This window comes from Schistocerca nitens, chromosome 4 (assembly GCF_023898315.1).
Source record: "Schistocerca nitens isolate TAMUIC-IGC-003100 chromosome 4, iqSchNite1.1, whole genome shotgun sequence".
Lineage (NCBI taxonomy): Eukaryota > Metazoa > Arthropoda > Insecta > Orthoptera > Acrididae > Schistocerca > Schistocerca nitens.
The window spans coordinates 173111198-173133629 of NC_064617.1; the positions used below are offsets into that span (position 1 = coordinate 173111198).

Here is a 22432-nt window from a genome sequence, read left to right on the forward strand (position 1 = left end):
GCTATAGACCTTAACAAGCTAGGCACTGGGGGGATGTTGTTGCTGTTGCTGCTGCTGTTGTTGTTTTTACTCAGGAGCTTGGTTAGATTGCCACTACAGTCTGTCATGTAGGAAGGCAGCTCAGTGGAAATGGTTGAGCACAAGGGAAGTGTGGAGGGGAAGTGGTGTGCGTAAACATGGGAACAGGGAGGGGACAAATAAAGTCTTGTGTTCCTGTGAACAACAGTCAGGTTCATTTGACTATGGTACATCATATTATACTTTTGAGGAGAACAACACATGCAACTGATTTTGATCAATCATCTACATGAGATAAGTCTCATTTCACAGATTGACGATCTCATTTCACAGATTGACAACACTGTTCTGGTGCTGTATTTTGCATGATGTTGGAAGGTGAAAGCAACTTCTGCTGCTTTGTGAAGACGTCAAGTCCAATTTTTCTCAAAAAACGATTGTCTAATGACGTTATAAAAACTGATTAAAAGCAAAAATGTAATACGCAATCACATATTGAGAAAACCTGAATTGGAATTCACATGTTAAAGGACTTGATCAACCAAGCTCTGCAACTTTTCCTTTACAGATAACAGTAGACTTTAGAGATGAAAATGTAAAGCTGATTGACTTTTTCTACTTTCATTCACTACTTTGTTATCACATTCTTTGGTCATTCTTCTTAAGAGGAATAAAGTGTTGGTCACATAGAACCATGTAATAGGGATAATTTGTGATGTTCACTCCAGAAACCTCTTGAAGACAGCTCATAAAACAGTTAGGCATATTGACAACAGCCTTACAGGACACTGACTACTGCAAGAAGTTTGTTTTCAATGATCAATTGCAATTTGAAAATGTCAGTAACACTCATCATTGCAGTAATTAAAGTGAGATTCTTTACACTGACCATCAATCATCCATAATGTGGCATGGCAATGAGTGAAGTATTTGGCCAAATAAATCTTTGATAGCTTATCGATTGAAGTAGAGAGTCTTAACGGATAATAAAATTAACTTCGAACATAAATGGGAATCATAATATTTTCTTGACAATTCCTACGCCATAGAATTTCTTAAAACGGTGTACTTTTATAATGCATTTGTGCAGGTGTATTTTAATGTAGTTAAGTGTAAATTACTGTGCGTAAAAAAGAATTATACTTGGCAAAGGTTAAATCGGAAGTCTGTTGTGTAAATGGTCAAATATTGTCGTATTTTTTTTTGCTAAAAAAAAACCTTGTGAGTGTAATCTAACTTATTCCACATTACAGTGAGAGACCGTATTTGTGATTCATGTGCAAGCAAACAAATAACCATCTTCTTTCTGAATAATGCATCTGACAAGTTCATTGAAAGCTAACGATATCTTGACAAATGATCATTCCTATCATTCTAAGGGCTTTTCCAGTTTGTGCCTTGAAAATTACAGGGAGGGGTTACCTGTCAAAATATCAGGGTTCTTGACAGATTTATCCAGCCACATTCTCGCGAGTTAGTAGATCACATTAGACACTGCAAAAAGCTTAAAATTCGAAACTAACTAACTAAATAGCTGCTTCTCCTTGGGTAATATGTCGAAAATCATAGTTATGTCACTCATAACAAGTGAATGTTTGCATACTTCTTGGGTTACTAATTCCCAGTCAATGAAGGCTAGGAAGTTGTCATACACTAATGTAATTGGTATTTTGAAAAACATAAACATTTTTAAACAATGATTTCTTAAAACCAAGAATTATCATTACTTATTTTGTTCCAGATTCTGACATCATAATACTATCATCACTGTTATCTGAGACTGCATCCGAACGATCTGATTGTAAATTTATGAAGATAGGTTCAAGGCTTGTATCTGTCTTCACCTCCCTGTTAAAGACCTCATCTTCAAGCTTTTCACCATGTCACACACAGTCTGCTCAAGCTGCAGGAGAGACATTGTGTGAGGCGTCATGCATAAGTGACTCAGTGTTTGTTATCTTGAATGTTTCGTTCTTTTCTGCCACATAATTTTTAACCTATGCCCAAATTAATCCAGTCGGAGTATGGTGTGAGACTGTATTGGTGTGCATGTAAGTTAAGTTCATAGGTTTTCTAGCGTAAGTTGTATAAATTAGCAAGCTGCAGGAGTTTGGCATGTGTCTGGCTTGTACTGTGCAGAATATTTTCATTTTAAAGCCAGAGCACAATATTTGCTTTTCTGGCATTGTTAATTACAATGATGGACCTTGCAGCAAGATATGGCAAGAACTGTTTTGTGTAACACTTCTTGAAAGTGACAGCATTTATTTCCAAATGGTGATCACTGTTATTTTTCTTACACCTAAGTACAAGTTTGCACTCAGGAACAAAACCATAAGAAGAATAGCAGGCACAACAGTTATCTGAGGACCTATTCTTACAGGAACTTGAAAACTGCCAGTACCATCATTCATTTTCCAGCAGTTTCCTTGGAATGATTCTGGTTCAACAATGTTTCATCAGAGTAATAATGCAATGTTGAACAAGTATTAAAATATTTAAAACCAATATCTTTTAAAAGTTTTTTGATTGATAAAGTGTTACCTTTGAAGTCAATATCCTCATGCATAATACTACAAGTTTCTGTGAGGTCGAATATCTGCTATTTATATACATTTCAGAAACAGAGTGTAAAACATCCTTGTCAAAACCATCCATATGCATTGTAGATTTGTTGCTACTTCAGTGCCTTCCAGGTGACCTGAAACCAACTACTCCTGACTTTTCTACAGTTGTGACACTTTTGTTTACAATTCACTGTATAGTTTCTTTGCCAACACTATGTGCTTTGTGGTCCATTCTTGTGTTATCAGAATGTCAACAGTAGGAGTCCCACATTTAGATTCAGATTTTAAAAAGTTATAAATGTGGTAAATAACTGCTCTCACCTGCCTGCTTTTGGAGCATTTCATGATTATTGCCGTCACTTGATAGTTTTATTTAGTAATTGCACAAACGTGTGCTTCCACTGCATACTATGGTGCTTTGACTCAGGCTTGTAGTGATGCACCCATGTTTCATCTCTGATGACAATTTTGCTCAAAAATGCATCACCTTTGTTGTTGAAGCAAGAAGTGTTGACATACCCTAACACGGGTGAGCTTATGGTCGTCAGTAAGCTTTCTTGGTACCCACTGTGCACAGACCTAATGGAAACTGAGCTCGTCGTGGATGATGTGATGGGCGGAGCCATGGCTGATGTTCAAAGTGGATGCTACCTCATCGATAGCGATTTGCCTATTCACCATAGCCATCTCTCGAGTTTGCTGAATGTTGTCATATGTAGTGGAGGTTGATGGCCATCCCACTCCCTCTTCATGTGTTACACTTGTTTGACCACTTTTAAACTTCTTGATCCACAAAAACACAGTTTTATGCGATAGTGCACTTCTCCCACATTATGATGATAGTCTGCAATGAATGTCTGCCCCATTGACACCCTCTGACCAGAGGAATCGGATCACCACCTGTTGTTCCTCTTTGGTGTACACTTCTAATGAAACTGCCATGCTATATCTGCAACAGAAGGAAGAACAATGGCGGAAATAAGATCAAACTGTCACAGCATTACCACAACAGTATAACAATGACATGTGCGGGGACAGAAGACAACGTGCGCAATGTAACAAACGTTATGGCAAAAGTGTAGATAATTTTTGACTTGCCCTCATACATTCACAGCTACACTGCTACAGAAAATGTCACCAATGGTTAAGTGAATAATGCAGTCGTTCTGTGAATGAAATTGTCACATTGAAGTATGCCAACAGTGCAGCCTACAGAAGAGAGATTCACGCAGTAATTTGCAGCTAGGTGAATGGAAAGAGAACACATCTTACCGGCTGCCAGCGGTAATGGGGCAGTGTGTACAATGGCTGGAAATTGAGTTGCCTTCCTGTGTGACATGGACTACTGTTTATCCTGTGCATACCTCTTCATTTCTACATAAGTAGTGTAATCTACATTAATTTAAACCTACTTACTGATGCCAAGCCTTGGTGTCCCTCAAATATCTTCAGAAAAGACACCGTAATAATGAAATTTATATTCAGTGTTAACAATTTTCTCTTTTTCAGATATGTTTTTCTTGCTATTGCCAGTCCGCATATGTATCTTCCCTACCTTGGCTGTTGTCAGTGTCGCCTAAACAGAAAAACTCATCTACTAATTTTGGTATTTCATTTCCTAATCTAATTTCCTCAACATCACTTTATTTGATTCAGCTACTTTCTATTACACTTGTTATACTTTTATTGATTCTCGCCTTATGAACTCTTTTTCAAGACTGACAGAAATACATTGTTACTGCAAACATCAAACTTTTTTGTTTTTTTCTCCATTAACTTTAATTCACTTTCCAAATTTCTCTTTACTGTTGCTTCACTCTTGATGTTTTGGTCTCTTCTGTTATTGATCCATTTATTGTTGCTGCTGTGCTGTTCCACTTGCAGATGATTTTATGATTTATGCTTATCTTTGTCACTGAGTTTCTGTTCTGTGTATCCATTATCTACTACAATACTTCCTGACTCATTGCTTGTTTTCCCTTTGAATTTCTATGCAGGACATGTCTCCTAAAATTTTTGGTCTGTTATTTAAAGCTGTTTTTATTTTTTGTTCCAATGTTTCAATTAAATCTTCTCTGTGGAAGGCTGATTGTGTAAAAATTATGGTACAGTTACTGCCATTTTAAAGAGGTTTTACATTTTTTTATTTTTTCTTTAAAAAAATCAGCTTCACAGTTATGCACCTGGATTACTAATTCCCATTATTTCAGAATCTGTTGATTAATTTCTCAAGATGTCTGCTACTACCGTACAGTGGCTATCAGTGAAGAAAAATATTTTTAACTCATTGTTGTTTGTTTTGATGATCTTGTGTAAGCATGGTAGTTTAGTGTAATGAACCTTAGAAATTTCTGTATTTCACATTGCACACAGAAGTGCATTGAGTCACCATTGCTCCATTTGTTACACTGACACCTGGTGCAGTTGTGTGCTTCATGATTTCTTTGTGTGCTTCATGACTTCTTTGTGTGCTTTGTGATTCTGTGTACCCAGATAGACAAGCGGATTTACATTTAAAAAAAGTCTTCAATGAGAGGTTTGTATGAGATTTTAATGGTCTTTCTTTAATTACAGTTTGGAAGAGATCTCAAGAAGATTGCAGAAAGAGATGAAAAAATATTTGGAAATTGCTGGAGCTCTCAGTAAAGCAGAACAAAAAATTAGTGCTGATTTGAGCTCAAGTCCACTGTCTCATCAAAATGAAAGATTTCGCACAATTGTTGATGATTACCATACTGTTACTGTTAAGGTAATTTTTTTATAAGTACTAATAAAACTAATTCAGCAAATGCAGACATAACTTGTGTGTTCCGTTTTCAATTGCTTAATGTTTTTGCACATTCACAGTTGGATGGCTATACAAATCATCAGACAAAATAGGTCTATGTATTACGTCTAATCATGCCTGTTTCAAGAATGCAAATAATCTTTTCAGACTATAGCACTATGTAATTGATCTGGTTTCCAGCTTAAAGACTTTGTTGATGCAGCTATCTACAGTAGCCTATCATGTGCAAGTATCATCATCTCTGAATAATTACTACAATCTACACCTCTTGGAACTGTTTACCGTATTCATGCTTAGGTTTGTTCCTCCAATTCCCCCACCCTCTCACTTCCCTGCAGGATACTTTGCCTATCTCATATACAGGGTGACAGTTATTGAACTATATGAAAAATGAAAAAAATTTAAATGAATTACAAACTATGTCATGCACACATGTTAGTCAACATGCAAACATCACTACAGATATTCAGAATTAGGTTATGACATGTTTGATGTGCCTGTCATCACGTGATGATGTGGTGCTGACAAAGAGCAAAATTCTGCATGACCTGCTGAAGTGTCAGAACATCGATGCTGTCGATGAGCTCCTGAATGGCTCTTTTCAGTTCAGCAGTGGTTTTGGAGTTATTGCTGTACACTTCGTCTTTATTATAGCCCAACAAAAAGGAGTAGCATGTGTTCAGATGTGAAGAATATGGCGGCCAATTGAGGCCCATGCTAGTGGACATTGGCAACGCTGTCATCAGAAAGACTACCCGTTTTCTCAAACTTGCAAATCAAATTCTTGATATTTAGCACATTTGGACTGGTTGTCTTCAGCTTGAACTCAGTCACAAACTTACTTTGAGCCGCAGTTGGGCTGTTATTGCTAGCACAGTAGGCCTTCACAGGCACTAGATTCTCAGTCTTTTGACATGCAAATGGTCGACAACAACACGGCGCATGTACATGCGCATACTAGTTCCCATCATGCCCCATGGCAGCCGTGCAGTTTGAACATCCTAATGCAACCGTTCAGAAGTTATGATGATTTTATTTCATATGGTTCAATAATTGTAACCCTGTAACTTGCAAACCAGGTGAAATAGTCTTGTCATTACTGGTTCTTCTGAGGATCTCAATAATTCTGAGAGACTGTCATCTTCTCCAATGGCTTTGTTTCAAGTTAGGCCATTGTGCGCTCTCAAATTCTTTTTGCAGTATTATATCTCCCATTTCATCTTTATTTGTTTGCTCTTTCTGTCTGCACTCTTGCTCTCAAGTTCATTTCCCTTTATTGTCCTTATATATATTCCTCCCATCTTCCAGATTTTCTGTTTTTGTTGATACTAGCATGCCATATGGTTTTTGGTATTAGTAAAGCTGTTTCTTTTTTTTCCAAAGGTTTGTTTAATTGTCAGTAGGAAGCATCTATCTCTCCCTGTAATCATGTCAGTACTGTGCACACGTACAATATCAGTGTACATTTTCACAAGGAAAGGTGTCGAATGATAACAGTCACATGAACATAGATAAATACAACTCCAGATACCTATTAAAGTAATCAATTTTACGTTTATGATATTGCGGTGCTGTGTTGTTAAGAAGTATGATGCAGTGTTCCTTTGTACATGCATGCAATTCCAAAGGAACAGGCACTGCATGACTACAGTCGTTATGAAATACATGAAATGTATTACAGTTGCAAATAATTCAAAGTTGTGAATACGGACAACCGTCAGCCGTATAATGTAATAGCAACAATGAGAATTTATGCTGAATCGGGTCTCAAACCTGGATTTTCCACTTTATTTGAGCAATCGTCTTAACCGCTTTGGCTATCTGTGCATGACCCATGGCCAGACCCACACGTCCATATGTCGTCATTCATGCGTCACAACCTGCACTACATGTTATGTAATCCCCCTACAGGTTGGGGACATTTTAATTGAAAGTTGCTGCATGGTATTGACGGATAAATATGATATTGCAGTGCCTGTTAAGAAGTACCGTGCAATGAGTTGAAGGCAACCACTCACATAAGGCAGGAAATCTGGGTTCGGGTCATGGTCTGGCACAAATTTTCATTGTTGTCATTCCATTATACAGTTGGTGGTTGTCTGCATCCGCATCTATGAATACATTTCATGTAATTTTACTGTTATTCTTTGTTGTTAGACTTTTATTTTAATTGTGCACATAGAACATGATTTTAACTGTGCACTTAAAACATTCCAAACCATAGCATCAGAGCAGAGAATATGTGAAGAAACTTTAAGAATGAAAAGTTACAGACAGGCACAATTAAAAGACACTCGCATAGCTTTCAGCCATAGCCTTCGTCTCTGAAACACACACACACACACACACACACACACACACACACACACACAAAAGCATACCTCATTCATGCACAACCACCAACTCCAGCATCTTGAGCGGGAGTGCAACATCATGTGGAATGCATGCAGCAATCTGGAGGGGGCAGGGAAGGGGTAGTGTATGGGTGGGGAGAGAGACAAATGCTGTCTCGTGGAGTGTGTAGGAAGTAGACTGCCAACATGCACAGTGTCAGGAGGTTGTGGACCAGGAGGGTGGGGAAAAAAAAAGGTGCAAAAAAGGACAGGAGCAGGGAAAAATGGGTGGATATGTTGACCGAGAGCTGCAAATACACAAGGTTGGAAATGAGAATGGGGAGGAGATGATAGTACAGAAGGGGTGGAGGGTGTGGGGACAGTATGTTACCATAGGTTGAGGCCGGGATAATTACGGGAGTGGAGTATGTGTTGTAAGGATAACTCCCATCTGCACAGTTCAAAAAAGCTGGTGGTGGAAGGTAGGATCCAGATGGCTCGAGTAGTGAAGCAGCCACTGAAATCAAATGTGTTATGTTCAGCTGCATGTTGTGCCAAAGGGTAGTCTACTTTGCTCTTGACCACAGTTTGACAGTGTCCGTTCATCCTGGCGGACAGCTGGTTAGGAGTCATACCAATATAAAAAGCTGTGCAATGATTGCAACAGGGCCAGTAAATGAGATGGCTACTTTTGGAGGTAGCCTGGCTCCTGTTGCGGTAGGATAAATCTGTGATAGGACTGGAATAGGAAGTACTGGATCAGTGGACTGGGCAGGTTTTTCACCTCAGTGTCACAGGGATATGATCCTTGTGGCAAGGGGTTAGGATTGGAAGTGGCATAGGGATGGACTAGGATGTTGTGGAGGTTGGGTGAGTGATGGAACACCACTTTAGGATGGGTGGGAAGTGTCTTGGGTAGGATGTTCCTCATTTCAGGGCAAGATGATAAGTAATCAAAGCCCTGCTGAAGGAGGTGGTTCAGTTGTGCCAGTCTGGGGTGGTACTGGGTGATGAAGGGGTCACTTCCTTGTTGCTGGTTCCCGGGGGTATGAGGTGAAATGACATGGGAGACCTGTTTGTGGACTAGGTCTGGGAGATCGTACAATGAAATGAACACCCTTAGCTGCTTACAGGCGTTGACATACGTCACCGGGTACAGATGAAAATGTGTGCCCTGACCGAGACTCCAACCCGGGATCTCCTGCTTACATGGCAGACACTCCATCCATTTGAGCCACCGAAGACACAGAGGATAGCGCGACTGCAGAGATTTATCTCTGGCACGCCTCCTGCGAAACCCACATTCTCAACGTATTGTCCCGCACTACATTCGTAGTGCCCCCGCCCATTATACTCATTACTCGCGGCGCATTGCCGATTCCCGTAAGAGTTTGGGCACTGTTGGTGCATTCGCACAGAAGAAGAAGAAGAAGAAGAAGATGGTCAAGTGGCCGGTGAGACTTAACTATATATATATACTAAGATGGTATCTGTTCTTTCGGACATGTCTGAAAGAACAAATACCATTGTAGTGTATATATATAGTTAAGGCTCACCAGCCACATTACCATTTTCTTCTTCTGTGCGAATGCACAAACAGTGCCTGAACTCTTATGGGAATTGGCAACGCGGCGAGAGTAATGAGTATAATGGGCGGGGGCACTACGAATGTAGAGTGGGACAATACGTTGAGAATGTGGGTTTCGCAGGAGGCATGCCAGAGATAAATCCCTGCAGTCGCGCTGTCCTCTGTGTCCTTGGTGGCTCAGATGGATAAAGCGTCTGCCATGTAAGCAGGAGATCCCGGGTTCGAGTTCCGGTCGGGGCACACATTTTCATCTGTCCCCATTGACGTATGTTAATGCCTGTAAGCAGCTAAGGGTGTTCATTTCATTGTAATTTCATTCTAATGAGCTGCATGGTCACCGATGGTATCTGTTCTTTCGGGCATGTCTGAAAGAACAGATACCAGCTTAGTATATACTGGGAGCTAGTGCCTGTCTGTGAAGGCATTGGTAAGACCCTCAACATACTGAGCAAGGGAGTTTTGTCACTGCAGATATTCTATCACTTGCAGGCCAGGCTGTATGGGAGGGATTTTTTGGTGTGAAAGAGATGACAGCTGTCAAAATGCAGGTACTGTTGGTGGTTGGTGGGTTTAATGTGGACAGAGGTACAGATGAAACCATCAGAGAGGAGAAGGTCAACATCTAGGAAGGTGGCACAATAGGTTGAGGAGGACCACTTGAAGTGGATGGGAGAGAAGGAATTGATAGGGTGTCTTAGCCCTGAGTCCAGATCATGAAGATATCATCAATGAACCTGAACCAGACTAGGGGTTTGGTGTTTTGGGAGGCTGGAATGATCTCCTCTAGGGACCCTTAAAAAGGTTGGCATAGGAGGGTACCATGTGGGTGCCCATGGCTGTGCCATGGATTTGTTTATATGCCTGCCCTTCAAATGAGAAGTTGTTGTGGGTTAGGATAAAGTTAGAAAGGTGTATCCTGAAGGACATTGGGAAAGGTAGTGTTCAGTAGCGGCAAGACCATGGGCATAAGGGATGTTGGTGTATAGGGAAGGAAAGGGGTTAGGGTGGTGGAGAGTCAGTGAGGGAAGTAGTTGGTGTCTTTGACGTGGGAGGCTAGATTACGAGCAATTAGTTGGAGGTAGTGGTCCATGAGGACGAAAATTCTTACAATGGGGGCACAATAACCAGCCACAGTGGGGCATCCAGGATTGTTGGGTTTGGGGATTTTAGGGAACATGTAGAAGATGGGTGTGCGGGGTGTCATAGGGGTGAGAAGGGAAATAGATTCAGGGGAGATGTTCTGGGAAGGGCCTAATGCTTTAAGCAGGGATTGTAGTTTGTGTTGACTTTTGGGATGGGATCACTCTGGCAGAGTTTACGGGGGGAGAAGTCAGATAATTGGCGGAGGACTTATGCTAGGTAGTCAATGTGATTCATAACAACATTGGTGAAACCTTTGTCTGCAGGTAGGATGTAGGTCAGGATTTGTTTTGAGGTTGTGTGTGGCAGGTCTTTCTTCTACTGAAAGGTTGGTTTTCTGAGGAAGAAACCAGTGCCTGTATGCAATTTGACATGTCTTTTTCAGAAAATAGCAATCTGTCTTTACCTACATTGTTGATATTCCTCCATGGAGTTTCCATTGTTTAAGGAACGAAAAGATATCTTATATATCTCTCAGTTATGTAGTGCTCAGTTTGGTTTTTTACCGGTTTGTAATAAGTACTTCCTTATAATGTTACACCACAATTTCAATCATAGCTTGTAATGGGCTTATTATATTGTATGGAAAAAGTTTAAAAAAATTGCTCTTGCATTTTGTGGGATTGACCTTATACAGACAAGCACAGGAAATTACAAGAGCTGTAAGGTTTATTACGTAGGGATAACATGAAAAGGTAAACTGCACAGGCATCACAAAATAGAGCAAAATGTGAAATAAGTGACTTTCTTGTGGAACGCAAACAGTTTTCTATTTGTTGAAGAGAGAGAGAGAGAGAGAGAGATAGAGAAAGAGAGAGGGGGGGGGGGAGGGGGGAGAGATAGAGAAACAGTTTTGTTCTGACACAGATTTTTCACGATGGATTGGGTCAGTTCATGGAAACCATAAAATATTTTATGGTTTATGCCTCACATTTGTTTAAGACAGTGGAACTGAGGATGGGGATGGACAGAAGGCGCTGCACCAAAATATCATGCATGGAAGGAAGTTACTGACTTACAGAAGTTTATCTCTGATTTCATAGACCTGTCTGTACCCTGGAAAAGTTTTAAATATCAGTTCACTTTTCTGGTCTTAGTTTATTCCACTTGATAATAAAAGAAATATTACATAATATGAAGTTTCTGAATTTCATAAGTTGGCACAATAGTTCATGTCCATATAACCTTAACAAGCAAACACCTGTGCATAAGAACTTCTTTAGTAATTGTGTGAATCCATATGTATCACTTTGATAAAATTATTTATGTGTAATAAAAGACACCCAGCAATTCTTGCCTAATGCAAATGGTTGATTACTTAAAGTGTTGATCTTTGGTACATCAGAGTATGAAGTTTCTGGTTTGTTTGCACATTAATGCAGTGGTAAAAAAGGTGAAATATCAATTTCTGTGAATGTTATTTAGACTGATTGTATGTGAATTAAGCCAACACATTGATATATTAAATAAGAGTTTAGAAAGTGGGTCTGTTATGCAGGAATAGTTAATATTTGAGGTTCTTCAGTTTCATTGATGCAAGGCTGTTAAGTTTTCAATGGACCTAGTTCCTATAGAGTTAATAATCCACATTAGTTTACCCGAAAAAACATTTAGTCATGCTATGATGACATACTGTCTGGAGTGCTGGAATTTGATAAATAATTAATATAATTAAAGCATAGCAAACAATGGTTAATCCAGGATGGGATGTAACAACATTATGAAAAGGGTAGTTGCTACTCACCATATAGCCTAGATGCTGAGGTGCAGATTGGCACAACAAAATAAGCTTTCGGCCAACAAGGCCTTTGTCAAAAAAATTTTTAGTGCTGCATTACTATACTCAATGTCTGTTGTCTATTTTTTACAATGGTCTTGTTGCCTGAAAGCTTATTTTGTGACCTATCTGTCACCACAAAATATGAGTCATATGGTAAGTATATACATTATTATCATCACAAGTAAATGTGTTGAATAGTGACAGCAGGCAGGATGCCGCATATACCTCTAACAGAAATGAAAGCAAAAAATAAATGGGTGTGAACTATGTTACAACGAAGGAAATCAGGAGTTAAGATGTCCAAGATGGAACACAAGAGGCATAACATGTGATACCTGCATAGAACAAATATTAGGTATGTGCATCTGGAGATCCCTTTGTTACAAGTCACTGTGGCAAACGCCATGACACATACACAAATATGAATACATTGAACAGACATGTCAAATGTCCGGATGGAAAGTTCATGGGAAAAAAAAGGAACGAGTGAGATTTGAACCCAGATCTTTGCTATTTTAGTCCAACATCGTGACCACACAAACTTGGCACAGCAGACAGTCATGTTCCTCGAAATTGCACATATTAAATTTGAACCGTTCACATTACCATTTTTCTTTTTTTTTTCCACAGTTCATTACACCTTCTTTCTGTTTTCATACTTGATCTCTGTTCAGTTTTTGACAGGCTGTCCAATCAGCCAACTTACCACTAAATCTGAGGGGGCTGTGATGGGGAGTTTTGCTTGTGAGCAACCCTCCCAAAGTTTTGAAAGTAAACTTGGATAGGTTTTCACTAAAATGTAACAGCTCTCTGGACAGTCAACTGTGTTCTTTTGGTGCCACCCAAAACTATAGATCACTCTCAGTTTGCATGTTGGTCTTCTGTAGGTAACACACATCTTCTGCGGTTCATAAAGTCAGCCTCCAGGCCACGTGGGCCTACAGCTTAGGCACCATGTTGCCGCAGCTTATCTGAGTGACTAATACCTCAGGATTTGAGAAGTTTTGTCGAGCAGAACCACTTACAGGCTTGTTGCTAGCTAGTTGTGACAATTGATACATTAGAATTAGGACAGGAACTTGTAATAATGATTGCATTCGAACCACTGAAGCATTTATGCTGCTGCTAAGATAATCTTAAATATTCTACCACCAGGTACCATAACTCGAAAGAATTTCTCTTGTTCTCCATTTTCATCTTTTGTTTCTATATTCATCAGTGTTCCATGATTTCCTATGTTTTGTTCTTCCTTACTGACTGAGGGCTGACTGCTGGTACCTTAACAGTTTCGTTACGGTAATAGCACTTTTGCCACTCATTTCATAGTTTATTAAATGAGTGAGCCCTCATGTAAATGTTTCTCAGTGAATCTATGAAAAACATTCATGTTTCATTGAGCCTGTGGTTGGCACATTTTTAGTAGAATTTTGTTGTCTCTTCTTGTTCTTAATTTTAATCATTCTTGGCAACCATTACTGTGATCAGGCACGAGGCCAAGGCAAATTAAGTCTGCAGTGGAAGAAGAATTTGGTGCTTTAGGCAATGTGAGGATAGCAAGGTTGGATGGTAGAGTGCTCGTTTTAAGCCATGCTGATGGATGCAGGCTCCGTTTTCACAACCAGCAGGAGATATAATGCTAATACCAATGTTATATTGCCTCTTGCCTTCATAATCACATGAGTTTCTTCAGATGTGGCATGTCCATCCTGTAGAGTTACTGAATTGTGGGGATTTTGATTGTCAATCTCATCGGCTGTGTGATTAAGATTTGGTAATTTAGCAGACCTGTTGAGGTGTAGTAGGATACCTGCTTGATTGTCAAACCAGGAAGATATGCAAGCTGCCCTCTGAAAACGGCTGTAGCATCTTGGAAGGCTGGAGTGTGTGCACCATGACCATTATAAAGATGTAAAAGGAATGGCACCTCTTAGTCACTGAGAATATTGAAATAAACATTCTGATTCATGTTCACAATTGTGTAAATGAGTAGTCCCAAGTCATAGTACACAAAAATTTTCCAAAACATCACAGAACAACCTGCGGCCTAAACTACTTCCTCCACACACTGCAGGTTAATTGAACTGCCCTCAGTGCCATACATCAATTGAAAAGAGGCAAAATCATGACCTTCAGACTACATTACGCATCAGCAGTTAGCTACTGTCCAGGATCCGTGTTGTCTGGCCCATTGAAGACATGCTGCTTTTGCCACTGTGAGGACTTACCTTTTGTGAGGTACCTGTATCCAGATATACATTGCATGCAATTCCCTTTGTACTGTTCATTGTGAAACTGGCTGAGGTAGACTTGCATTCACAGACAACATCAATTCATGTTGAGTTTGAAATTTACTATCATTGGAAAGGCATGACACTCATCTCTGATACATGTCAGTTAGGATCTTTCTACAATCACTAGTTTTCATTGTGCTACATGAATGCGAGTGGCAGAGCATGCCTTGTAGACATGTTGGACAATTCGAATTTGATACAACAACCAATAGGGCTGCTTCATTCACAGTCATTTGGTCATATGTGTATCCAAACATGATAGCATATATCAGCTGTACTGTCATGCTTTGATAATGAGTCATCTTAATGCAATTATTCCACATAATTGGCAAATGTCCTCCTCCGGTAGCTGAGTGGTCAGCGCGACAGAATGTCAATCCTAAGGGCCCGGATTCGATTCCCGGCTGGGTCAGAGATTTCCTCCGCTCAGGAACTGGGTGTTGTGTTGCTCTAATCATCATCATTTCATCCTCATCGATGTGCAAGTCGCTGAAGTGTCACCAAATCGAAAGACTTGCATCTGGCGAACGGTCTACCCGACGGGAGGCCCTAGTCACGTGACGTTTATTTAGTGGCAAATACACACACCACTTTACTTCCATGACTTAGTTGTTATTATTGGATAGCTTTTTTCCATGTTTCCTCTTCTTCTACATGTTATCTAGAAAGCCACATAGTTGAACATCATAAAATTTCATTATAATTTTGTGAGAACTGACTCCCCATGTTTAACACCAAAAACTTTCACATTGTTTGCTTGTGATTTCATAATGGGTTCGAATCAAGTCTAAACAGTATGTTTCTTTTTTCCAAAACCTTAACACTTCCCCTTCCTGGATGCTGGATGCTGAGTATGCTAAGTGATAGCTTAATATGAACCTTTTCACACTTGACACCATTGGTTTCGGGGGGAGAGGGGGGGGGCAGCTTTAATAGCAGATTTCATTGAAGTTTTTATGCCTGCTGTGATAAGCAACCCTTCCTCAATTACACAAAAAGTCTGATTAAGTTTTTTCATAAACATGTCACTCATGAAAATATATCCTTCCTTGATTCTAATAATCTCCCTCCCCCCTCCCTCCCTCCCCCCTCTCTCTCCAATACCAAAGAATACTCTACACGATGTTTATTCTGCATACATTAATGTAGAAACTGAACATTTCATCAGTTTCAGGCAAGCAGTATGGTGGCCGTTTAAACACATTTTGAGAAAAAAATCATCATTGGGGATGTTGAAATAATTCCGTTTCAGTTAATAGATTGTATTTGTATATTGTGTAGTGATGACTGGCATCAACTACTTCATCACAAACTCATATACATACAAGATATGGCTTTCATAATTGAGTGTAGCTATAACTAATGTGCTGCGTGTGAGATAACCCGCCTGTACTTTATTACGCACTTGGTGCTGTATGGGAGATAGATTGTTGATGAACTGCTTAAAATTGCGGCTTTACCTGAGAGAAATTATTCCACTGCTGCTATCGTCTGTGATGACCCTGCATAGTCATCCTTTGACATAGGACATAAGATAGTGGGTCTCACTGTCATCAGTAAGCCAGAATGAACAAGTACATCCATCTGTATACAGAAGATGCCAAGATGGTATTTGAAATAAGATTAATGCAGTACCATTGATATACTAACACCAACAGAGAAATTCACCAAAAGAAAATGGACTGTTTGATTAATAAAGGGTACACTAACAAGGAGAGATTCCCAGCTGTGCGATCAACTTTTTGAAACTATCTGTATAGTGATGTAGAGTAAGATCTCGGGTGTCACACACTGCAGCCATTACCCTGGTGAGTCCACTTTTGTGAGTAATTGATGAAAGAAAAATTCGGCATTTTGTGTGACACTTAACAACCTTATGAATATTTACATCATACTGTGTGATTGCGCGGTGTAATGGATAGGATAACAGCTACATTAGCAGGAGGCTGTCAGTTTGAATCTCTTCAGGTGTAAAACTTTTTTAATTTTCTACATTTTTATTGAAATTACTTCAATCATTATTTTTTATTCAGTTAATTAGTGTAAATTTAATTTTTTTATTTCTATTCCTTTAGTTTAAATGTAACTTTATGTTTCTATTCCTTGGCCAATATCATTTTAATCACCATATGAACTTTTTCATTTGTTTCATTTTTTCGTTTTTTAATCGACATTTTTGTGAATATAAATATAATTATATCTGGCTATTATAATATTCAATTATTTGAAAATTCTGATCTATCAGTTTAAAAACAAAAGACAAAATAATATACACTACTGGCCATTAAAATTGCTACACCACGAAGATGACGTGCTACAGACGCGAAATTTAACAGGCAGGAAGAAGATGCTGTGATATGCTAATGATTAGCTTTTCAGAGCATTCACATAAGGTTGACGCCGGTGGTGACACCTACAATGTGCTGACATGAGGTAAGTTTCCAACCGATTTCTCATACACAAACAGCAGTTGACCGGTGTTGCCTGGTGAAACGTTGTTGTGATGCCTCGTGTAAGGAGGAGAAATGCGTACCATCATGTTTCCGACTTTGATAAAGGCTGGATTGTAGCCTATCGCAATTGCGGTTTATCGTATCGCGACATTGCTGCTCGCGTTGGTCGAGATCCAATGACTATTAGCAGAGTATGGAATCTGTGGGTTCAGGAGGGTAATACAGAATGCCGTGCTGTATCCCAACGGCCCCGTATCACTAGCAGTCAAGGTGACATGCCTCTTATCCGCATGGCTGTAACGGATCGTGCAGCCACCTCTCGATCCCTGAGTCAACAGATGGGAACGTTTGCAAGACAACAACCATCTGCACGAACAGTTTGACAACGTTTGCAGCGGCATGGACTATCAGCTCGGAGACCATGGCTGCATTTACCCTTGACGCTGCATGACAGACAGGAGCACCTTTGATGGTATACTCAACGACGAATCAGGGTGCACAAATGGTAAAATGTCATTTTTTTGGATGAATCCAGGTTGTTTACAGTATCATGATGGTCGCATCTGTGTTTGGCGACATCGCGGTGAATGCACATTGGAAGTGTGTATTCGTCATCGCCATACTGGCGTATCACCCGGCGTGATGGTATGGGGTGCCGTTGGTTACACGTCTCGGTCACCTCTTGTTCGCATTGACGGCACTTTGAATGGTGGACATTACATTTCAGATGTGTTACGACCCGTGGCTCTACCCTTCATTTGATCCCTGCGAAATCCTACATTTCAGCAGGATAATGCACGACCACATGTTGCAGGTTCTGTACGGGCCTTTCTGGATACAGAAAATGTTAGACTGCTGCCCTGGCCAGCACATTCTCCAGATCTCTCACCAATTGAAAACGTCTGGTCAATGGTGGCCGAGCAACTGGCTCTCACAATACACCAGTCACTACTCTTGAAGAACTGTGGTATCATGTTGAAGCTGCATGGGCAGCTGTACCTGTACACGTCATCCAAGCTCTGTTTGACTCAATGCCCAGGCGTATCGAGGCCATTATTGTGGTCAGAGGTAGTTGTTCTGGGTACTGATTTCTCGGGATCTATGCACCCAAATTGCGTGAAAATGTAATCACATGTCACTTCTAGTATAATATATTTGTCCAATGAAAACCCGTTTATCATCTGCATTTCTTCTTGGTGTAGCAATTTTAATGGCCAGTAGTGTATTTATATTTGTGCAGTGACATAAGAAATGTATTTTTATTACCAGATGTGCAATTTTTTTGCATGGTAATAGTCATACAAATATTTAAAACATAACCTAGATACCTATTGCACTATGAGCAAAATAAAACTTTAAATGAAAGATGGGTTTATAAGTAAAACAAGATTAAGGAAAATGAGAAATAGATATAATGAATGCAATAATGTGGATGAAAACACAGGGTGATGAAACAAAAGAAATTAAATTGAAATTAATACAAAAAATTAAGTACAAACGCATGATCATAGATTTCAATTGGAGAAAGAATGATAGGAAGGAAAATGAGAGCAAGTGAAGAAGCTGGTATTATGATTACATTTATGTGACAAAGGAAAAGAACTAAAAAATTACTTTCAAACCAATTAATTAAATAAAAATGATGATTGAAGTAATTTAAATAATAATTTAGAAATAAAAAAGCTATATCCTTCTGATGAGATTCAAACCGACAACATCTTGCATGTGAAGCTATTACCCTATCTATTACACCACGCAACCAGACTAAACAATACAATTTTTTTTAATGTTATTGAGTGTCACACAAAATTCTGAATTTTGCTTTCTTCAATTAGTCACAGACGAGGGCCTGCCAGGGTGAATGGCTGCAGCGTGTGATATCTGGGATCTTAACGTACATCACTGTATAGACAATTTCAAAAAATCTATCTCCCGGTTGGGGACCTCTCCTTGCAAGAATCAAGAAAAATGTGTTAGGTCTATGGTGTTGCACATTGTTACTCCTTGTTCCAAAATATTCCCTATATAGGCAATAGCTTGAGCATGTATATTATACAGAGGCTTGTTGCAGATATACTCAATTTGCATACAACCATTTATTTCTTCAAACAATTACAAAACAAAAGTGAAGCCAGGGGAAGTGTAGTGTGACACAATGTGATCAAAGTATGTAGCATTCAGCTCTTGCGTGTTGCGCGAAGCACATAGTGGAGAAACTGTTAAGTAACACAACAGGAACGAGAATTGAAAACTATTGATGTTACAGTGAAGTGCATGCTTGTTGTGGAGCAAGCAAGAAATTTTATTTGCAGCTTTGTATTAAGTTGTTGTTTTATTGCAAGAAAAGACTTTTACTTTCTCTGAATTGTTTCTTATATTTTTTTGCAGGGTGTAGAAAATGTTCCAGAATTATCTAAAATATGTCAACAGGGGTTCTTGGACCCATTAAAAAAGTACGGAAGTTTCTTCAGTGACATTGATGCCACATTCCATCGCCGTGAACAGTTGGTACAAGAATGGAAGAATGCTGCTGCAAAAGTGCGCCGCCTTGAAGAACGTGAACGAACTGCTAGCAATGTTGTTAAATTAGAACGTGAGAGAAAGACTGCTGAGACAGCTGCAGAGGAACTTATAGTGTGTCACAAATCACTTTTGTCAGATGTTACACAGTTTTATTCACGCCGTATCGATTATTTGCAGCCTTCATTGCAAGCCCTTGTATTAGCTCAGCTGGATTACTATGGGGAGGCTACACGACTCTTTACTCTCCTTGTCCCTGCACCTGCATCAGGATCTGCGGCAAAAGGTTCTCCTTCTTCTGCCGCAGTTATTGAGTCAGAATTTCAGCAGTCTGTTCAATCAAAGTTGTCACAAATAAGGGCTCTGTCAATTGTGAAACAATCCAAGGGCAGTTCAGTACATACATAATACATATAATATTGTGCTCTAGATAATAGTGCAGAAATAACAGTGACAGAAGATATGTAAGTTTTCAACAGCTACTCATTTTGTTTGTCCTGTTCGACTGTGACTCACCAAGCCAGGTGTTACAAAGTTTAAGACACTGAACCCCCATTTGGAAGGCATGGGGTTGAAATACTATCTGCTCAAGGCAAATGCCGAGATGGTTCCTATTCAGAAAAGCCCTGTTCAATCTGGGTTTGTGCTCAGTCTCTAATGATCTCAGTGGCAAGACTGAACCCTAGCTGTCATCTGTTTAAGACCATATATCTAAATCTGTTTTTTTTCCCCTGTGGGAAGACAGAGCCTGGCTCTTAATAGCAAACAGCCAGTGCAGGTTAATTATTAACAAATGAAAGTCGTACTGTAGCTGTAGCATATGAGTTTTGACGTACTGCTCATGTCGTGGCAATTTCCCCTTTTGTCTTGCCCAGGTATACAGTTTGGTTGACGGGTGAAAGGCAGTTAACAGTCATTGTGTACTGGAATTAAGAACTTTCAAATTGTTCACATTTTGGTTGTACTTTGGCATAGAGCTTTTGGGGTGTTCCCTGAAAGGTACAAAGAAATAAGATTTGCAGTCCAGTACGAAAGGGCTTGTATGAAGCATTTATTGCAATAGACAGAAATTGTTGGTAGAATTGGCATATCATCAAAGGAAAAATCTGTGACTGACGAATGTTTAAAAAAAATTATTGCCATGCCAGTTACTCTCATGTTTCCAGATTTGGCTATGTTCTTTTGTAAGTGGCCATCTTCAGATCTAATAGGAAGAAAATGAAAAAAATAACCATTGTAATAGAATCTTGTCTTACTACTTAAAACCAGATATACTTAACATTTCGTGCCTGCAAGCATGTCAGCTGTTAATTACTGAATAAGTTACATAGTACAGAAATAATGTAAGTAACTGTGTCAAAATTTAAAGAATACAAATATTTTTAAAGTTATACTCAAACCAATTTTCCATGTTTGAATAGTAATTCTACTGCTCTCAGACTTTTGTTCAAATTTGGTACAACTATTAAAAACAGTATTTTTTTCAAAAAAAAGTTCTGTTTTAATTTTTTTGAGGGTACACTGTAAGAAAGTGCTGTTATAAAAATCTTGTAGAAGAAATTGTAATTAGTTCATTGTATCCTCAGCAGAAGGAATTCTTGTCCTGAATTAGTAAGTTATTTTCATTTCAGCCAGATGATTGGTGCAGGTGACATGGGCTGGATAACACTTGATAGCTCCTTCACTTCACAGCTATGTAGGTTCCAACTGGCATCATGTTTAAAGCTACCAGTGAAGCAAATTAATGAAAACCATTCTACATATTAAAATTGACATCCTACAGACCTATTACTGGTTTTAGCACAATTTATCATGTTCCTTAATCTTCATAATGTGTATTTTCATTATTGATGGGAAGTTTTGGAAGCACTATGGCTTTTATTGCAAAAAGAATTTGCTGAAAATAGAATTCTATGAAGGCTCTTGCATAATTTTTCAAAGATGTTTATGGAGATGTTTGTAATAATTTTATGTGGTTTACAGCACATCTTCAAACTGTTATGAAAGAGGGTGTACAAATAAAATACACAGTTGCTGAAGATGAGTGTGTAACTCAATAATGGTCTGTAAAAATGAAAATATATATATGTACAGGGTGTCCCACTCTAAATTACTGTTTGTCCAGATGCAAATTACAAAATGTTTCAAGCAAATGTTCTTTAGCTGTCAGGGGGACATCAGTTAGCATGATTGCCTTCATTGTAGCTTTGTTTTATACAAAGATATGAACAGTGATTTGGCTTTTTTCAATGGCACCCTGTATTTTTTATTCGGTCATTCATTTCCTCCCCTAAAGACCTATTCAAAAATGTATCATGGTGTACCATTAACTGAAACACTACGTTATTAATTATATAACACAACATTGACTTTGAGCTCAGGATCACAAACTCATCCACTTGCTGGAGTTGTCAGAAAACAAATGAAAACCAAGTAAAAACATAACACAAAATTGACTTTGACTCTCCGGTACCATTGCCCAGGAGTAGAACATTCAAAGGTGCTCAAAGTGGTGTTGTCCACTAAAGAGTTGTTGGAATATCACAATAGACAATGTCTTTAATGCTTCCCCAAAGAAAAAAATCCAGAGGATTTAAATCAGGAGACCTAGCAGGTCAAGTAACTGTTCCTCCTCGACCAATACATCAGGCAGGATGCCTTTGGTTCAGAACGTGACATGCACACAAGGCATTATGTGCTGGACATCCATTGTGTTGATACTACATAAGCATTCTGGTTCTTAGTGGCACTTCATCCAGAAGAGGAAGAATTCTTCTGAGGAAGTTGGCATATGCTGTGCCATTTAGATTACCATTGATGAAATAAGGGCCAAAAGTTGAAAAAACAAACAAAAAACAAGCATCCCACACCAGACGTTAATTCTCCATTGACGCTGATGTTCCACGTGTCTAAGCTATCGTGTGTTGTTGCTGGACCAATAATGCATGTTTCTT

At 39.1% G+C, this 22432-nt stretch overlaps 1 protein-coding gene across 2 annotated transcripts in view; it reads left to right on the top strand.

Annotated features, from left to right (window-relative positions):
• Positions 1–20934, top strand: part of LOC126253004 (bridging integrator 3-like) — a 51501-nt gene extending 30567 nt beyond the window's left edge. The window contains exons 2-4 of one of the 2 annotated variants that reach the window (XM_049954052.1): positions 1760–1939; positions 5160–5334; positions 19347–20934. In XM_049954052.1, the coding sequence (XP_049810009.1) occupies positions 1899–1939; positions 5160–5334; positions 19347–19886 (756 nt within the window). In that variant the 5' untranslated portion in view covers positions 1760–1898 and the 3' untranslated portion in view covers positions 19887–20934. The remainder of the gene's footprint in view (positions 1–1759; positions 1940–5159; positions 5335–19346) is intronic. The other variant, XM_049954051.1, reaches the window with a different exon arrangement.
• The last annotated feature ends 1498 nt before the right edge of the window (positions 20935–22432 follow it).